At 34.2% G+C, this 17,347-nt stretch overlaps 3 protein-coding genes and 1 pseudogene across 3 annotated transcripts; 3 read left to right on the forward strand and 1 right to left on the reverse strand.

Moving 5' to 3' along the window:
• Nucleotides 1-839: 839 nt before the first annotated feature.
• On the reverse strand, nt 840-6,026 carry LOC123212205 (probable DEAD-box ATP-dependent RNA helicase 48). The gene is made up of 10 exons (XM_044631279.1): nt 4,790-6,026; nt 4,574-4,680; nt 4,158-4,213; nt 3,850-4,074; nt 3,489-3,695; nt 3,305-3,391; nt 2,985-3,080; nt 2,691-2,906; nt 1,675-1,857; nt 840-1,200 (listed from the first exon to the last, which is right to left on the reverse strand). The coding sequence occupies exons 1-10, from the start codon at nt 5,929-5,931 to the stop codon at nt 970-972; spliced, it is 2,550 nt and encodes an 849-aa protein (XP_044487214.1). The 5' UTR covers nt 5,932-6,026; the 3' UTR covers nt 840-969.
• Nucleotides 6,027-7,105: 1,079 nt separating this feature from the next.
• LOC123211115 ((+)-neomenthol dehydrogenase-like) lies at nt 7,106-8,338 on the forward strand. The gene is made up of 3 exons (XM_044629653.1): nt 7,106-7,333; nt 7,654-7,836; nt 7,949-8,338. The coding sequence occupies exons 1-3, from the start codon at nt 7,106-7,108 to the stop codon at nt 8,336-8,338; spliced, it is 801 nt and encodes a 266-aa protein (XP_044485588.1).
• Nucleotides 8,339-13,184: 4,846 nt separating this feature from the next.
• LOC123212453 (salutaridine reductase-like) lies at nt 13,185-14,586 on the forward strand. Its single transcript, XM_044631600.1, has 5 exons — nt 13,185-13,241; nt 13,321-13,564; nt 13,644-13,721; nt 13,804-13,986; nt 14,114-14,586. The coding sequence occupies exons 1-5, from the start codon at nt 13,195-13,197 to the stop codon at nt 14,489-14,491; spliced, it is 930 nt and encodes a 309-aa protein (XP_044487535.1). The 5' UTR covers nt 13,185-13,194; the 3' UTR covers nt 14,492-14,586.
• Nucleotides 14,587-16,382: 1,796 nt separating this feature from the next.
• Nucleotides 16,383-17,138, forward strand: LOC123211116 (annotated as a pseudogene).
• Nucleotides 17,139-17,347: the final 209 nt, after the last annotated feature.

Below are 17,347 nucleotides of genomic sequence, written 5' to 3' on the forward strand. Positions count from 1 at the left end.
GCAAAAGCTACAAAGTGGATTTTTAAGTATTTCCAGTCCTCAAAGCGCATCCGAATTCAACTATCAGCAGGTAAATTAATCACTATTCCACAGCAAGTCATTTCCTCTTAGTTATCTACACAGTACAAAATCAAAAACATTATCGAATTTACTAAAATTGTAGGATCATAAACTCTCTGCAAATCAGAAGAGTGAAAGAAAGCTAGTTTTGAAATTTTAAGAGTTGCCAAAGTGAACATCTGCCTGTAGAAATCTATAGAACTACACAAGACATGTCAAACATTGGTCCTTTCTGTAAGTGTCCATGAATTCAATGGTATCATATTTATTTACAAATTAGAAACTTTCACTTCTGGGTACGCAAGAATTAATCAAATTAACCAAAAAAGGTTTTTCCAAAACAAAAATATAAGACCTAGGATGATATAATATTAACTAATCTTTGAGGATCCTAATTTTTTTTTGCATAAACTAAACAACCAAAACATATTAGCTTACATAATGAATGTACCTTTGAAGATGAGCATCCATGGAAAAGTCTCTATTTGAAAAGCTTTTGCTTCTATTCAATCCGTTCATCATTTTCGTTTTCTTCCTAGTGATAACCGTCATCACCATATCTTCTTGATCGAAACTTTCTGCTATTAAGTACAAATTGGGTATTTCATGTTTTCTTTCAGTGGTCGAAAATGGGGAGGTTGGAGCAGGTCTATGAAAAAAGTTTCTTTTCTGAAGTCTCATTTATTATGGCAATTCTTCTACCAGGGTCATACACAAATAACATCCACGTATTTTTCTTTTTTAACTAGATGTGGCATTCAATAAATTGTTGGATTGTCTCGCCAGAAGTCTATGAAAAGATTTTACTTTCAGTTACTACTGTGATTAAAACAAAATGCTTTTATTCTTACATTCTTAATCTACAATAAGAATCATGTTTTCGTTGAGATATATTTTCTCAAATCCGTGCTACTTTCGGATTCGAATGCCAGGAATATCTTTCAAACCCATTTTCAATGCCATCTTTCTGAATAAGGGTGGAGGCCTTTGTAAGCCAATAGACTCGGCAAATTTGTTGGCTAGCTCAGCAAGCGCTGACTTATCCCTACCAATTTCTCTAACTGAATTGTAAAAACCAAGCCAAGCATTATATGCTGCCTCTTTAACACTACCATCAATCTTTGCCATCAAAGTCTCCACCTGCAAGGCAAACAGAAATTCAAGCATTACATATGAGAAATTGGTCACATTCCTACCATATGACAGATATCCGAGAATGAAATCCTAAAACCGATGTATATGCAAATAATTCAAGGTGAAAGTGGTTAAAAGAAAATTAGTTTAGCAAAAGGCTGGCCAACATGTTAGTGTACTCCTGTCTATATAATATTATCTTAGCACAATTTATGAATAGCCATTGGGCATTCTGAATCAGTGAAAAACTTCTAAGAACTGCTACCTACACTGGCTTATTAAATATGAAAAATTCTTGTGACTAGGCTGTGAGATAACAACAAGCTTTCTTTAAATTTTAGCATTTCAACTCCACAAACCATGTTCCATACGTGACAGAGATTGTTATTTTAAATCACACTTTCAATATCAGCTACGATCATCAATTCAAAGGCACAGTACAAAAAGTGGAACCAGAGCATGTCATCTTTACACGCATACCTGAAGTTTAGAGTCTGGATCTAAATGTGGAGAAGGACATCTGTCAAGGGGCAAATCTTTTAAATCATCCAGGAAATATTCTTCCCATGGTGCAAGCAACAAGATGCCTTCTCCTTCTTTGTCCTCTCGATCTGTTATTCCAAGTCTATGTATGTATTGTTCCCTATCCGAAGGAATACCCACCTGATAATTGTCAAGTATATAAATTGTTTAATATGAATGACATGTTAGGTGTTCAATCAGATACTAGTAACAACCAACTCATATGTAACTTTCTTAGGCCCCCGATTGAGATAACTTACTATTGAAGGAAGCACAAAGTTAAGGAGCTTAAAGTTTACAAGCAGAGGAAAACAGAAGCGGCTATGGAATAAGAAAGAAATTAGTAGCTGATACTCAATAAGGAAAAACACCCAATACGCTAAATTTGTTTAGACTGAATTAGGAGAGTCAGCTATGAAGTTTATTATGAGTTGCCTTAGATTAGGAACCATATTAGGGTTGAGAAAACTTGTCTATAAAAATCGGTGGAACAAGTTTTATTCATAGAAAGAACTCTATAAGCAGAGTAGCTCACAAAATTACAATAAAGAGTTTTCATATTATCTGCTGCTGCTAGACTTTTCACAAATTTATTACAAACCTTGGAGTTGCAGCAAACTTGAATAGTGGATCCATTCCTAGCCACTCAGATACATTCCACATATTCTTTAGAAACAAGTGCAGTCAATATGAAAGTAGAAAAGACACTGGAAACCTTTGAAAGTGAAAATATCATCATGAACAATATCACTAAAATAATTCTGATAAAAAATGTGTCTCACTTTTCTGAAACTATGTAAGGCAAATTGATTCTTTAATAGTCACTTGCCAGTCAGATACCACCAGGTAAGATATTTGGATGTGGTTTTGTATGTGATATAAATGTTCCACAACTTATGTATAACTCAATGAAAAATCTGAGAGTAATATGCATCATAGTAAAATTAAATAAGAATATCATGTTTTATTAATACCTGAACAACCAAAGTAACATTAGGGTAATTCATTCCGCGTGCCAATACATCTGATGTAACAAGAATAAGCTGCTTTGATTCCCTGAATTCATTAGAGACACGAGTTTGATATAATTGAGGCTTTCTAGAATGTATCTCCCTCACATTCATTTTCATTTCCTGAAGAAGCAAATACAGGAGTGATGCTACCATTTCGGTTGAACAGAATAAAATGACCTGAAAACAAGTTAAGATAGTTAAGCCTTGAGCAAATGTATACCAACTGAATGCAAACCAGAAACTAATTCATCTTACCTTGTAGTCAGGTGCTTTTGCAATATGATCCTTCAATAGATGGTACACTATTTGAAAATGCAATTCATGTGGTGCAATAAGACAAGACTGTTTAATCTGCATTTAACAAGCCAGAACACTCATCAAATCTTGTAGCTTCCCAGTGTTTAATTAAAAAACAAATGAAACATCCATTGGTGATTTAGTTCTTTCTTTCTTTTTATGAATTAAAATCCAGACATTTTAAAAGATCAATCAAGAGAAAGGGTATAGGTAAACCAGAATTATCCAAAAAACCAGCATTTTAATGGAACTACAAGAAAAGATAATGTTGTAGCCACCTTTGTCGGAGTTTCCACACAACCCATACCCACTGTGTCAATATATGCATGCTCATTTTTCAAAACAAGCTGAGATATTCGACGAACCTGCATAATCATATTCATCTTAATCTGCATCTGTTCACAGAGAAAGAAAGAAAACAATTTTGTGAACTACAGATGATAGAAATGGAAACAATGTAACCTCCTTTGGAATCGTTGCAGAAAACATTATGGACTGCCTCTGACGGGGCAAACAATCAACAATTTTTTCCACGTCCTTCCGAAATCCCAGGTCTAGTAAGTGGTCAACTTCATCAAGTACAAGCATTTTCAATGCCATCAGATGCGTAGACAATCCAGACTTATTCTCTATATGATCCAGCAACCGGCCAGGAGTTGCAACTAATATCTGCAAAATTTTAAAGAAAGTAATACAAGGTGATTATATAATAGAAAAAAATTAATTTTCTTTTGTTAATTCTGCTAGTGTATGTTCACTCTCTGTGTAACCACATTAAATCAAATGAACAAACAAGTTTTAATGTCAACACGAGTATGTGAACCTGACACAGATCTGCTTCTAAGCGTTTCTGATCATCTTTGAAACGAGTACCTCCCACGAGTGTTTGCACACCTATGCCATCATGATACTTCAGCAAAGAAATAGCTTCTCCTGCAATCTGACTTGCAAGCTCTCTTGTGGGACAAAGAATTAGAACAAATATTGGGGACACTCGTTGACGGGTCCCACTACTTGTGGCCTTCAAAACTGTTTCAATTGCCAGAAGCTGTTTGTGTTTAATAGCAGCATTGACAGAGAAAAAAAGACTTCAACTATTCAAATAAAAAAGATAGAGGGAGTTGCAGTTACCAAAAAAGCTGCGCTTTTTCCTGTGAGAGTTTTGGCTTTGACCAAAGCATCATTCCCTGTTCAAATAAGAATAAGAACCGTCACTTATGTCATTTAGTAGTTTAAATGGAATAAATCAAAACATCATGTTCATATATACAAAAAACTCATACAAAGCTAGAAGAAGCCAATTTCTAGGTCAAGATGAGCAATTGACAATAAGATCAGGTATTTAATGGGGAAAAAAAAAAAAACAGACCACTTCCATGAATTTAAAATTGATGACTCAATTCTAACCCCCAAAAAAAATCAACTTGGACACTCAAAACAGCTTGTATCAAACTCATTCTAACTCATGAATAGTGCAAACTGCAGTCTGGACATACTAATTGAGGCAAATCATATTAATAGTACATATGAAGCAGCAAATAACATACCCTCAAGGCAAATAGAAAGAGTAGCATTCTGTACCCTGGTCATTTGAACATAGCCAGCAGCTGTGAGTGCTTTGACTGTCAATGGAGATATCCCACACTCATCAAATCTGCAGAAACAAAGATCAATAACATCGCCAGTCAACACACTGAAATTCCACAATGTCATGCACATGCACATGAAATCCATATTGTCTCTCAAAAATAGGTACAACTCGCCTTTTCTGACTAAGAGCTGATTCTTCCTCCCTTTGCACCTCTTGCTCACCATTTTCGGTCAATTTTTTCTTACTAATCTCCTTCCTAATGAACTCCACCTGCTCCAAAAAATCACTCTCTTTCTCAACATCCTTTAGCGGCACTCTCTTTGTTATCTTCACATCATACTTCCCCAAAGATGTAGTACTTCCCATCTTCTTCACATCTCTCCAACCTTCCACTTTCTTGTCAATATCCTCCAAATCCAAATCTGAATCATAATCACTTGAAGAACTCTCATTTCTCTTAAACCTCCTTCGACCCAGTAATCCTTTTTTCTTTCTAAACTCACTCAAATTCCTTGAATCACCATTTTCGTGGGTATTTCCCAAATTGCAAGCAAAAGGCCTCACTTTATTTCCCTTTCGGAAACCAAATTCATCTTCACCAGAAGAACTCTGGTTTCTACTATACTTCTGCTTTGCTGACCCTGAAAAATTCATTTTCTCCACAAAATCACTGCCATTTCTCAAATTATTCCCACTTTTAGCAACATTACCCATTATATTACGAGCAGTATTATAACTCCTTCCACTTGCAACCGAATAATTTCTAGTTTTCACATGATTACTAAAATTATAATTTTGAGAATCCACATTTCTATAATTATTATCAACTAAATTACGCTTGTCTGATATCATGCTCCTCAAATCATTTGGCGAACTAAACGATCTGGGCCGTTCATTTGTTGGCGCAATCCGTTGTGATTGTTCCTCGGATGATTTCAAAGGGCCATCGTCTTCATTCCACAAATCCTCAGCCCCAGCTTTCATGAAGCGATCCGCTAAAGCTTTAATGTGCTGTTGGGGGGTCATGGGAGTGTGGTTGGTGGGTTCTTGGTCGGGTTTCGAACACAAATCGGATTTAACGAAGAGTTTATTTCGGATTTCGGAACGGATACGGGCTTGATAGAGTTGTTTTTCTTGATCGAGAAGTCGCTTTTCTTTCTCCTTGGCTTTCTTCTCGTGCATGCGCTTCCATTGCCATTTGTTTAAGCCACCAGGGAAGGTCCGCGGGCCACCGCCCATGGTCCGGGTAAAGACCCGACTGAAGCGGAGAACGTTAGTTAAGGGTTTTGAACGGCGGAGAAGGGAAGAAGACATGGTGGTAAGTAGGGTTTTAGGAGCGAAACAAATGGTTCAGGGTCTAAGCATAATAGAACTAGAATTTTATTGGAATATTGTCGAAACTACCCCTAAGGTTTGCATACGTATTATGGGGAGAAAAACTCTGCCGATACTTAAATGTTTGTCGTCTTTGGTTTAAAATATTTATCTTTAATTAGTCATCATATTTTGCTTGAATTAGTTGATAAGCCACTTTCGACGATGACCCCTCGTTTGGGCACGACGTTATCTTACAGACAAAATTGATTCATTTGGACTAAGAAAGTTAAAAAATAAAGGGTTTTAACACTTCTTCTAGATTTTATTAAATTCAGATATCATTAGTTAGAAAAAAAGTATTGAAAAGAGAGAGATCAGTCATTATTTATCTAAAAATCGTTAACAAAATTTAAAATCTAAATAAAAGAAAAAATATAACATTTTAAAACTTACTCTTGAAAAAAAAATTATAAATTTTATAAATAAAAAAAAAACATGATATAAACTTTTGTTTTTTGATATTTTTATTAAATGATAATTTTATTTTTAACTCTAATTAAAAATTTTTACAATAATTGATTTATGAAAAGATATTTACGTTTTTGAAGTGGAAAGATAGAATTTTAGGATTTTATTAAACCTTAGGAAAAAGTCTTTTGGCCTCTGATTAATATTCCCTCCCGTATGCATTTCACTAGCTATGAGTACGAGGAAGACCATGATTCAAGCTTAGAGGAGTTTAAGAGCCTATAATAGACTGCCTAGCAAGACTACTGTCGGCTCATTTCTTGCGGCTTCTAGGGTTTATGTCAAGGTCAAAGGTTAAAAATTAAAACGAAAAAATATAATGGAGTATGAGTATATTCGGAAATTATTATATCAATTCTGGACACAATTTTTATTAAGGTTGAACTTACAAAAAACAATGTCAGTAATCAATTTTTTTTGAGGTTTGAATGACACAGTGGAGAAGAACAAATTCAATAACATGGTTACATTAGGATGATGTAATAGGTAATGTGACAACCCAGTCACCTGTGAGCTCAACAAATTCAAATAATTGACCAACAAGAAGAAAATTTGAACAATAAATATCCATACTAGAGGCAACGCCTTAAATCATATACAACAGCAACCACAATCGGGATGGCTGCCCCAACAAAAACGTTATATGGGTGGTTTTCAAGCACTAATGAATTTAGTAGTGCAACTGGAACTCGCTTTTTTGTTTGAATCTGGTTGCAGGATTGCAGTTGTTACAGGGGGAAACAAAAGGATTGGATTTGAGATATGCAGGCAATTAGCTTCCAATGGGATAAGTGTTGTATTAACTGCAAGGGATGTGAAGAGGGGCAATGATGCTGTTGAGAAGCTCAACTCTTCTGGGCTTGCTGATGTGGTTTTCATCAACTGGATGTCATAGATGCCGCCGGTAGTACTTCTCTGGCATCTTTCATCAAAACCAACTATGGAAAACTTGATATACTGGTATTTAATTATCATTCTTAACACCTTTTTTAAGTTCTAATAATTGTTATCTCGTCCTGATATCAATGTTGTTTTAATTTATGGGTCAACAATGCAGGAGTTCTTGGAGCAGAAATCAACATACAGAATCCTGGAAGACCTATAAATCTTGATATGGATGAAGTAAGTCTTAATTTTGATGGAAATGGTGGTAATCAAAAGACAACTATTAACCGGTGAATTTGATGACAGAGTGAAATTGCTAGTTCACAAAGCTTGAAAGAAATTGTAAAGCAAACCTATGAATCAGAAGAGAATTGTCTGAGAACAAACTACTATAGAAGTAAGCAAGTGACGAAAGCTCTTATTCCACTTTTTCAACAATCCAATTCAGCGAGGATTGTGAATCTTTCCTCCTCCTTAGCTCAGCTAAGGGTGCAAAATCCAAACTCAATTTATCCAATCCATCTTAGCAGTTGTAGCAGTTGTAGCAGAAAGCATAAAGTGCTCCCATTTGTAAATTTGATTTGTTGTTCTTACATTTCAGATTCTTCAGAATGAAGGAGCAAAGAGGGTTCTGGGGGATGTTGGCAATCTCACTGAAGAAAAAATAGACAAGGTAGTGGAGGAGTTTCTAGGAGATGTCAAAGAGAATTTAGTGGAAAGAAAAGGCTGGCCTACTAATTATTCAGCTTGTATTGTGTCCAAGGCAGCTCTTAACGCTTTTGGGAGGATTTTAGCAAGGCAATACCCCAGAATTCTCATCAACTCAGTTGATCCTGGCTATGTTAGCACTGATGCTAACAACAATACTGGCCCCATGACTGTCGAAGAAGGCGCCAAAGGTCCTGTGATGCTAGCGTTGATGCAGGATGGTGGGGCTTCTGGTCTGTTCTTTAATCAGATGGAAGTCTCATCCTTCTTATACAAAACATGAAGCACATTGTTATATCTCATTCTGAATTTTACATCTCTGTATAAACTTAGACATCCTGCAAATAATAAATTATTTCCATACAAATATGGCATGAAATCAGTCTACGGCTTCAGGATTGTAGCTCTACTAGTTGCCAGTGAGGACTAAATTACTTCCATGGACTAAAGAACAATATCATAGGACAGAGCCCCCTGCCCCCTCCAGACAGGAGCCTTCGGCATTTTTATTTTCTTTATAGTTGGAGAAATAATAATCACTCAACAAATTAAAATTGAAGTGTTAGTGCAGCATGCCACTGGTCTTTATCTTAACATTTGTTATACAATTATTTGAAGTCAATTTGTATGCAACACATGGGGTAAGTCTTCCAATATTATAGTATCTTTACTGGAAAAAGGTCAATTCTCATAGCAATGGCAAATAAAACTTCCCTGGACTGGACACCAGGGTGACCTCACCACGCCTTCGGAATAACAAATGCTACTTCATTATCTCCCATTAGTCTTACCTGTGAATCTTCCATGCTCTTCAAATGCTAAAAAATTAGAATAACAAACTTGAATTGACTGTTCAATCAAACAAAGTCACCATGTCTTTCTAGTTCAAAATGTGGAACTTTCGATATATTACTGTAGCCTACAATTTGTAAGTTCCATGATCAAGAAAGATTAGTTTGAAAAAAAAAAAACCCTAAAAATAATACCTATGTAGCACATAAACGGAAACGGACAAACGTGGAAACGCGAAAACGGAAACGTGAAAACGCATTTTTTAAAAAATATAGGAAATGAAAACGTGAGAAAACTTATAAATATGAAAAATATAAGGTTTTTTTTTTTTTATAAATACTAAATTTTTTATAACAAAAATACATAAATTTGTATAATATAAAAATAAATAATACAAAAAAATGAAGAGAAATAATACTATAAAATAGAATCATAGAACCTATTGTAAATTGTTCTTGAGCAAACACACATAAATATTCAAGAAAAAAACAACAATTCACACCAATCTATATGATATATTGGGAAAGAGATGAGTAACACATCAAAGAGTAGAGAGGAGATGAATTCAATATGAGATTTAAAGACATTTTTGGTTTGAAAATACAAAAAATATGTATTTAATCGATTTCACAATTTTTCTTCTAAAAGAAATGTGTTTAAAAATTTTTCAAAAATTTTGAAATGACCTGAAATGTTTCCTATAAGTTTTGGAGAGTTTCGGAAATGGAAACATTTTCGAAACATAGAAACGCATCCCATTGTAAGTTTCCGTGCTACTGAATAATACATATCTTCAAAACTTTTACATTCATCTTCATTTATGATCACTAAACATGTTAAAATTCATTAACTCTGATTAAAGATATTGTAATGGAGAAAAACTTACTTTAAAAAAATAAAAAAAAAAGAAAAGAATTGTTCTACCCTTATGTTACAGAATTCTAATATAATGTCGACCATAACTTGACTTTCTTTTGCTCATTCATTAAGATTACAATGATGTGAAAAAAAACACCAACTAGAAGTATACTAAATTGTGATATGCGATTCAAGCAAGCAATCAAGAATAGTAAAATCTTGACGAATATAATGCAATATTTGAAGTGGTTTGGCCTACTACTCAAAAGTTTATATCCACTATTATGTCATTGATATTCTAATGAGAATTTGGTAATGTAACAATAGTGATTAGAAACTTCTCTCCCTAAGTCTATTAATAATCTTGCATATATAAGATAAAAAATAAGATTCAATGTTTAAATACAAGGTTCAATACATTTAAACCCTAATATAGTGAATCTAAATATACAAGTGGTAGCACTTGATCACATTATCCCACTGATATACAAGATAATGGGGGAAATCTTGTGATGATAGGGAATAGAGATGGGAAATAATTTCATAATATCGGGGGAGACTGAAGTGGCATGTTGATGAGATCGTAGGGAATGGTTGAAACAACTAAGTCTCTTTCTCTTTGTTCTTTTTTTTTTCGATTGGAGGACTTTACTCTCATTCAGGTTCGATCAACTTGTAGGTGATATGGCTAGTCATTGATTGTATGTGTAGTTGCCTCTTTAATGTCGCTCTTGTACATTTGACTAAGGTGAAGTTTGATTGGACAATAACTCACCCTCAGTTTCTATAGTTTAAGTAAGACTTTAGAAACTCTTCACCTTTTTGGAAGGATAACTGACACATGGGCAATTAAGATCTATATCTGAAAGCATGTCATGAAAATGACATTTCCACTTTGCATTTAATGTGTTGCATGCATGTATTGTATGTTTGTTGTGATAATTGTAATCACCATGATTTCTTATTGGGCACAATTTGTGTACCCAATCGGATCAATGACATTGCTTCCCAATCAATCCCAATTTTCTTATAAAAACACCTTTGTACCAATGCTTTGTAATCTTCTTTATCCTAAAATTTCTAAGTTGTTCAAATTCTTAAGCTCTTTGCAAACCCTAAAAGCTTTTAAAAAGCCTTTAGAAACCTATAACAAAACTTTCACCCTCTTGAACTTTTCAATGACTTTTTAAATTCTCTTTTCAAACAAAAAATTTTGGAACCTTCTTCACTTTCAAAAGAAAACGAACTAAAACGCCTTTTTTTCTCAAATTGTGCATAAGGTGGGTTTCTTTGACCTCATACATTGTATTTAAGTGTTGTGTCACTTGAATATTTTTTAGGTATAGTTTTAACTATGTAGCCTATCTTTTGGGTAGATTTTTAGGGCTTGTTAGTTGCATTTCAAGGTAGAAGATTATTGTTAAGGTTAGACTTGGTAAACTAGCGGATTATCTGAGGGTGACTATGTGTTACCTACCAAAAAATGGGTACGAGCAATGAGTTTTTGGACTCGTGCCTGAATATTTATTTTTTTTCGGGTGAGTTGAGTATACCTATGGTTGCCCACAATGATGTCCAGATCCATCGCCATCATCAGTCTTTTTCCACCTTCATTGTTGGTGGCTCTAAGAGTTTTGTTATGGATCAACCAAAATTTGTCCACATACTCAAAATTTGTTACAAGTTCTTTACGATCTATGGACAATGAGCTTGGAAGCAATCATATCAAGAAAATTGGAAAGAATGCTTAGCATCAAGTTTATGGGGGAGTCTTGCAATTTTTCCTCAATAGCCATAATTATACTTTGAAATGGGTGTTTGGTTTGGTAAATATTTTATTACTAAAATTAAAAGATTCTCTTGATAATTACTTAGTATAAATTATTACTATATTTGATAAAATTTAATTTAAAATGATAGGTATAAATAATTATTGTGTTTGATTAGAAGTAATAAAAAAATGTTAATATATCACTTTACTTAAATACCTTAAGTATAATTATTCTAAAATATTTTTTATTTTATTTATCATATTAATTGAAATTGAAATTATTTTTGGCTTAAAAAATTAATAAATAAAGATATAATTATAATAAAATCAAGATTACTCTGATAATATTTTAATATTTAAAATGGAATTAACAATAAGATTATCTATCACATCACTATTAATAATAAAAATTTATTAATCAATAAAATAAAATTATATAAATAATAAAACATAAATTACTTAAGCAATTTTTAATTGTCTTTAACCAAATGTCCCCTAGAAGCCAAAAATGAAATCAATCAATAGCGTATACTCTAAAAAATTTATGAACATTGATTTTCGTAAATATAATTGGATACTATATTTGACAAATGAAAACATAACAATTTAATGGAGAAAAAAATTTTGAAATTGAAATATCCATTAGCAAAAATTGTAACCGCAAACTTTCCTCGCTCTTGATGATTGACTTGACATAAACAAAATAATAAAAAAAGTTAAAAAAAAAATCAGATATACAGATTTTAAAGGGCCAAAGCAATATTTCCCACCCAAGGTATGCTTTTTTGCCAAATGCACCCCATTAACTTTCAAAATTTCATTTACCCATCCATAGACCGTTAAAATTAACTGAATCTGTTAGTCACATTATTTTCTCCCTCAAACCGTAAAAACTAACAATTTTCTCTCACCCCAAGTTTTCAAAAATTGTATTTTTCCCTTAGGATTTTTAAACCTTCAGAACTCATTTTTTCGATAATGACTGGTGATCTCCAAGCACCTACTCTCTCTCTCCGACGACCCCTCCTTCTGATAGTACATCTCCCGACGCCATGTGGCATCGTCGTTGACGAAGACGACACTTCTTCATTGAGACGAAGATGTCATTTTCGTCTCTAAACGAAGACGCGTCGTCTTTATCTCAACGAAGACGAGTCATCTTCATCGACGACGATGCCTAGGAGGGGAAGACGCCGCACGATCGGAAAGAGGAGACGCTGGGGAGGAAGAGACGTCGCGTGGAGATCATCGAACGTTGCCAAAAAATTCAATCCGAAAGTTTGGAAACCCTATAAGGGAAAATATTGTTTTTAAAAACTTGGGTTGGGAAAAAATTATTAGTTTTTAGGGTTTGAGAGAAAAATAAAATAAAATTTAAGTTTATTTTTAATGTTACAGATAAAATGATGATTTTATCTTTAAAACTGTTTTTTTTAACAGTCTATGAATAGGTAACCGGGGGGAGGAAATTTGGCAAAAAAGCATACCTTGGGTGGGACATAGTCGTTTGGCCATTTTAAAGCTGTGCATGACGGTGGTGAAGAGCCCAGCAGCCTAATCCAGTAAAATTTAATAATATGGTTACGTAAGGATGATGTAACGGCTTATGTGAGAACCCAGTCAGCTGTGAGCTCAACATATTAAAATATTCTACCATCAAGAAGAAAATTTGAACTATAAATATCCATACTAGAGGCAACGCCTTAAATCATATACAAATGAGTTTAGCAACAGCAACCGCAACTGGCATGGCTTCAACAAAAAGGTAATAAGGGTGGTTTTCAAGCATTAATGAATTTAGTAGTGCACTTAGAACTCACTTTTTTGTTTGAATTTGGCTGCAGGATTGCAGTTGTTACAGGGGGAAACAAAGGGATTGGATTTGAGATATGCAGACAATTAGCTTCCAATGGGATTAGTGTTGTATTAACTGCAAGGGATGTGAAGAGGGGCATTGAGGCCGTTGAGAAGCTCAACTCTTCTGGGCTTGTTGATGTGGCTTTTCATCAATTAGATGTGGCAGATGCCGCCAGTAGTGCTTCTCTGGCATCTTTCATTAAAACCAACTATGGAAAACTTGATATACTGGTAATTATCATTCTTAGCACCCTTTTTATGCTCTAATAATTGTTCTCTCGTCCTGACAATAATATTGTTTTATTTACAGGTCAACAATGCAGGAGTTGTTGGAGCTGAATACAACATACAAGAACCTGGTACTACTATAGATCTTGATATGGATGAAGTAAGTCTTAATTTTGATGGAAATGGTGCTAATCAAACATTTATTCCAAAAGATAATTATCAACTGGTGAATTTGATGACAGAGTGAAATTGCTAGTTCACCAATCTTGAAAGAAATTGTAAAACAAACGTATGAATCAGCAGAGAATTGCCTGAGAACAAACTATTATGGAAGCAAGCAAGTGACAAAAACTCTTATTCCACTTCTTCAACAATCCAATTCAGCGAGGATTGTGAATGTTTCCTCTTCTTTAGGTCAGCTAAAGGTGCAACATCCAAAACACAATTTATCCTGAGCAAAGTATCTATTGTTAGGAATTTTATCCAATCTAGCCAACTGAAGAAAATTCTAGATTAGATTTGTAACTTGGATTCCTTGTTCTTATATTTCAGATTCTTCAGAATGAAGGAGCAAAGAGGGTTCTGGGGGATATTGACAATCTCACTGAAGAAAAAATAGACAAGGTAGTGGAGGAGTTTCTAGGAGATGTCAAAGAGAATTTAGTGGAAAGAAAAGACTGGCCTACTAATTATTCAGCTTATATTGTGTCCAAGGCAGCTCTCAATGCTTTTGCAAGGATTTTAGCAAGACAATACCCCAGAATTCTCATGAACTCAGTTCATCCTGGCTATGTTAGCACTGATGCCAACTACAATACCGGTCCCTTGACTGTTGAAGAAGGTTCTAAAGGTGCTGTAATGCTGGCGTTGATGCACGATGGTGGGCCTTCTGGTCTTTTCTTTTATGAGATGGAAGTCTCATCCTTTTAATACAAAAACATGAAACACAACTGAATAATTTGTGACAACTCATTCTGAAATTTTCATCGTTGTATAAACTTTTTCATTTTTATGATAATTGAGGATCCACTCATATTTATTGAATAGATAAATTTAAAATATAATAATCAAACTCACAATTATTATATTAAGTAAATCAAGGTTTTACAAGTGTAATAAAGGCTCCAATACAGGCCTTTACAGTAAAAGTTTTAATGTTTTATCAGTTTTGTTAATCTTAAGTCATTTTTGTATAAACTTAGACATCTATTGTATGCTATGATGCCAAAAAAATAATAACAAATTCTATCTTTCTCATTGCCAATTATTTTCTCCATACAAATATAGCGGAGCACCCAAGCCCTCTGTAGATGAAAGCACCCAATCATTTGATGAAATCACTCTACATGTTCAGGATTCTAGCTCTACTAGTTGCGCAAACGGACTAAATTACTTGCGTGAAAATCATAGGACAGAACCCCCAGCAGACAGGAGCTGCCGGCCCTTTTTATTTTCATTTTAGTTGGCGAAATCATAATTACTGACCAAATTAAAATAGTCATTATCATTACATTTCTTATACAACTATTTGATGTCAATTTGTATGCAGCACCGGGGTTAAGTCTTCCAATGTTATAGTATCTTTAACTGGAAAAAGGTCAATCCTCATAGCTGTAACATCTTTGGTCCAATAATCCGCCCCACTATTAAGATATTATTCACTTTTGGACACACAGTCCATCATGGTATTGTTTCTGAGTTTTGTAACCCAAAACGCGTCTTAACTGTTTAAGGAGCTCACAGACTATTTAACCAGTTAAATTCTCTCACCACTAACAGATGTGAAATACATAGACAGAGTACAGACAGTCCAACATCTCTCCCATGTTTTGTCAATGTGGGATTTGCCTAAAGGCATCACACATAGCAATGGCAAAAAAAATTTCCCTGGACTAGACACCAACCAGGGTGACCTTACCACACATTCAGAATAACAAATGCTACTTCACTAGTTCATTGTTTCCCATTAATCTTACCTGTGAATCTTTCATGCTCTTCAAATGCTGAAAATTAGAATAACAAAATTGAATTGGCCTTTCGATAAAACAGAGTCACCATGTCTTCCTAGTTCAAAATGTAGAACTGTCTTATTATATACTATTTGTAAGTTCCATGATTAAGGAAGATCATTTTTTTTCAAAAAAAAAAACCTAGAAATATTAGACATCATCAAAACTTCTATATTCATGTTCATTTATTTACCATGATATTGTGATGGAGAAAGCTTATATAAGGCCCTGTGATTTACAATTTTTTTTACTTATTTTTATTAAGAAAATTAAAAAAAGAATTATTCTTCACTCCTATCATAGAAATCTAATACAATGTAACCATAACTTGACCTATTTTTGCTCATTCAGTGACAATATGTTGATTTAAAAAATCATACCAACTAGAAGTATACCAACTTGTATTGTGTGATTCAGTGCAACTAGTTAACGGTATTAAAATCTTGATTAACATAATGCAATTTTTAAAGTGGTTTGGTTCATCACTCAAAAGCTACAACCACCATTTATTTATTGATATCTTGATGAGAATCTGGTAGAGTAACAATAGTGATTGCAAATTTCTCTTCCTAAGCCTATATATAATATTGAATTTATAGGACATGAAGTAATAAGGTTCAATGTGTACTTACCTGGTTGAATACATTTAAACCCTAATTTAGTGAATCTAAACATCCAGGTGGTAGCAGTTGATCACATCATCTCTTGGATATACATGATAATGGGAAAATCTTGTGATGATAGGGAATCGAGATGGAAAGTGATCTTATGGTATCAACATACAGGATCTTGGAAGTATTCTAAATCTTGGCATGGATGAAGTAAGTCTAAATTTTGATGGAAATGGTGGTAATTAAACATTTGATGTATACAAATAAACAATTATTAACCGGTGAATTGATGACAGAGTGAAATTGCTAGTTCACCAACCTTGAAAGAAATTACAAAGTAAACGTACGAATTAGCAGAGAATTGTCTGAGAACAGACTACTATGGAAGCAAGCAAGTGACAAAAGCTCTTACTCCACTTCTTCAACAATCCAATTCAGCGAGAATTGTGAATGTTTCCTCCTCCTTAGGTTAGCTAAAGGTGTAAAATCCACAACTCAATTTATCTTGAGAAAAGTATCTATTGTTGGGATCATTCCAGATTCCATTTGTAAATTTGATTTCTTGTTTTTGGATTTCAGATTCTTCAGAATGAAGGAGCAAGGAGGGTTCTGGGGGATATTGACAATCTCACTGAAGAAAAAGTAGACAAGGTAACGGAGGAGTTTCCAGGAGATGTCAAAGAGAATTTAGTGGAAAGTAAAGGCTGGCCTATTAATAGTTCAGCTTATATTGTGTCCAAGGCAGCTCTCAATGCTTTTGCAAGGATTTTAGCAAGAAAATACCCCAGAATTCTCATCAACTCAGTTCATCCTGGTTATGTTAGCACTGATATCAACTTCAATGCTGGTCCCTTGACTGTTGATGAAGGCGCCAAAGGTCCTGCAATGCTGGCGTTGATGCACGATGGTGGGCCTTCTGGCCTTTTCTTTTATCAGACGGAAGTCTCATCCTTTTAATAAAAAACATGAAACACAACTGAATAATTTGTTACAACTCATTCTCGGTTTTACATCTTTGCATAAACTTGGACATTTACTGTACGCTATGATGCCAAAAAATAATAATAAATTTTAGCCTTGTTATTGCCAATTATTTTCTCCATACAATCATAGCAGACCACTCAAGCCCTATGTAGATGAAAGCACCCAATCACTTGATGAAATCA

Source organism: Mangifera indica, chromosome 3, assembly GCF_011075055.1.
Source record: "Mangifera indica cultivar Alphonso chromosome 3, CATAS_Mindica_2.1, whole genome shotgun sequence".
In the NCBI taxonomy this organism is placed as follows: domain Eukaryota; kingdom Viridiplantae; phylum Streptophyta; class Magnoliopsida; order Sapindales; family Anacardiaceae; genus Mangifera; species Mangifera indica.

Bases quoted from the DNA above. Each gene is read 5' to 3' on its own strand.
- LOC123212453 (XM_044631600.1), top strand. From the start codon at position 13,195: ATGAGTTTAGCAACAGCAACCGCAACTGGCATGGCTTCAACAAAAAG. The intron at 13,242-13,320 runs GTAATAAGGGTG...ATTTGGCTGCAG, and splicing joins GGCATGGCTTCAACAAAAAG to GATTGCAGTTGTTACAGGGG. The intron at 13,565-13,643 runs GTAATTATCATT...TTTTATTTACAG, and splicing joins ATGGAAAACTTGATATACTG to GTCAACAATGCAGGAGTTGT.
- LOC123211115 (XM_044629653.1), top strand. From the start codon at position 7,106: ATGGGTGGTTTTCAAGCACTAATGAATTTAGTAGTGCAACTGGAACTC. The intron at 7,334-7,653 runs GTTTTCATCAAC...ATTTGATGACAG, and splicing joins CTTCTGGGCTTGCTGATGTG to AGTGAAATTGCTAGTTCACA. The intron at 7,837-7,948 runs GTGCAAAATCCA...CTTACATTTCAG, and splicing joins CCTCCTTAGCTCAGCTAAGG to ATTCTTCAGAATGAAGGAGC.
- LOC123212205 (XM_044631279.1), bottom strand. From the start codon at position 5,931: ATGTCTTCTTCCCTTCTCCGCCGTTCAAAACCCTTAACTAACGTTCTC. The intron at 4,214-4,573 runs GTATGTTATTTG...TTATTTGAACAG, and splicing joins TCTTTCTATTTGCCTTGAGG to GGAATGATGCTTTGGTCAAA. The intron at 2,907-2,984 runs GTAAGATGAATT...ACTTGTTTTCAG, and splicing joins CAAAAGCACCTGACTACAAG to GTCATTTTATTCTGTTCAAC.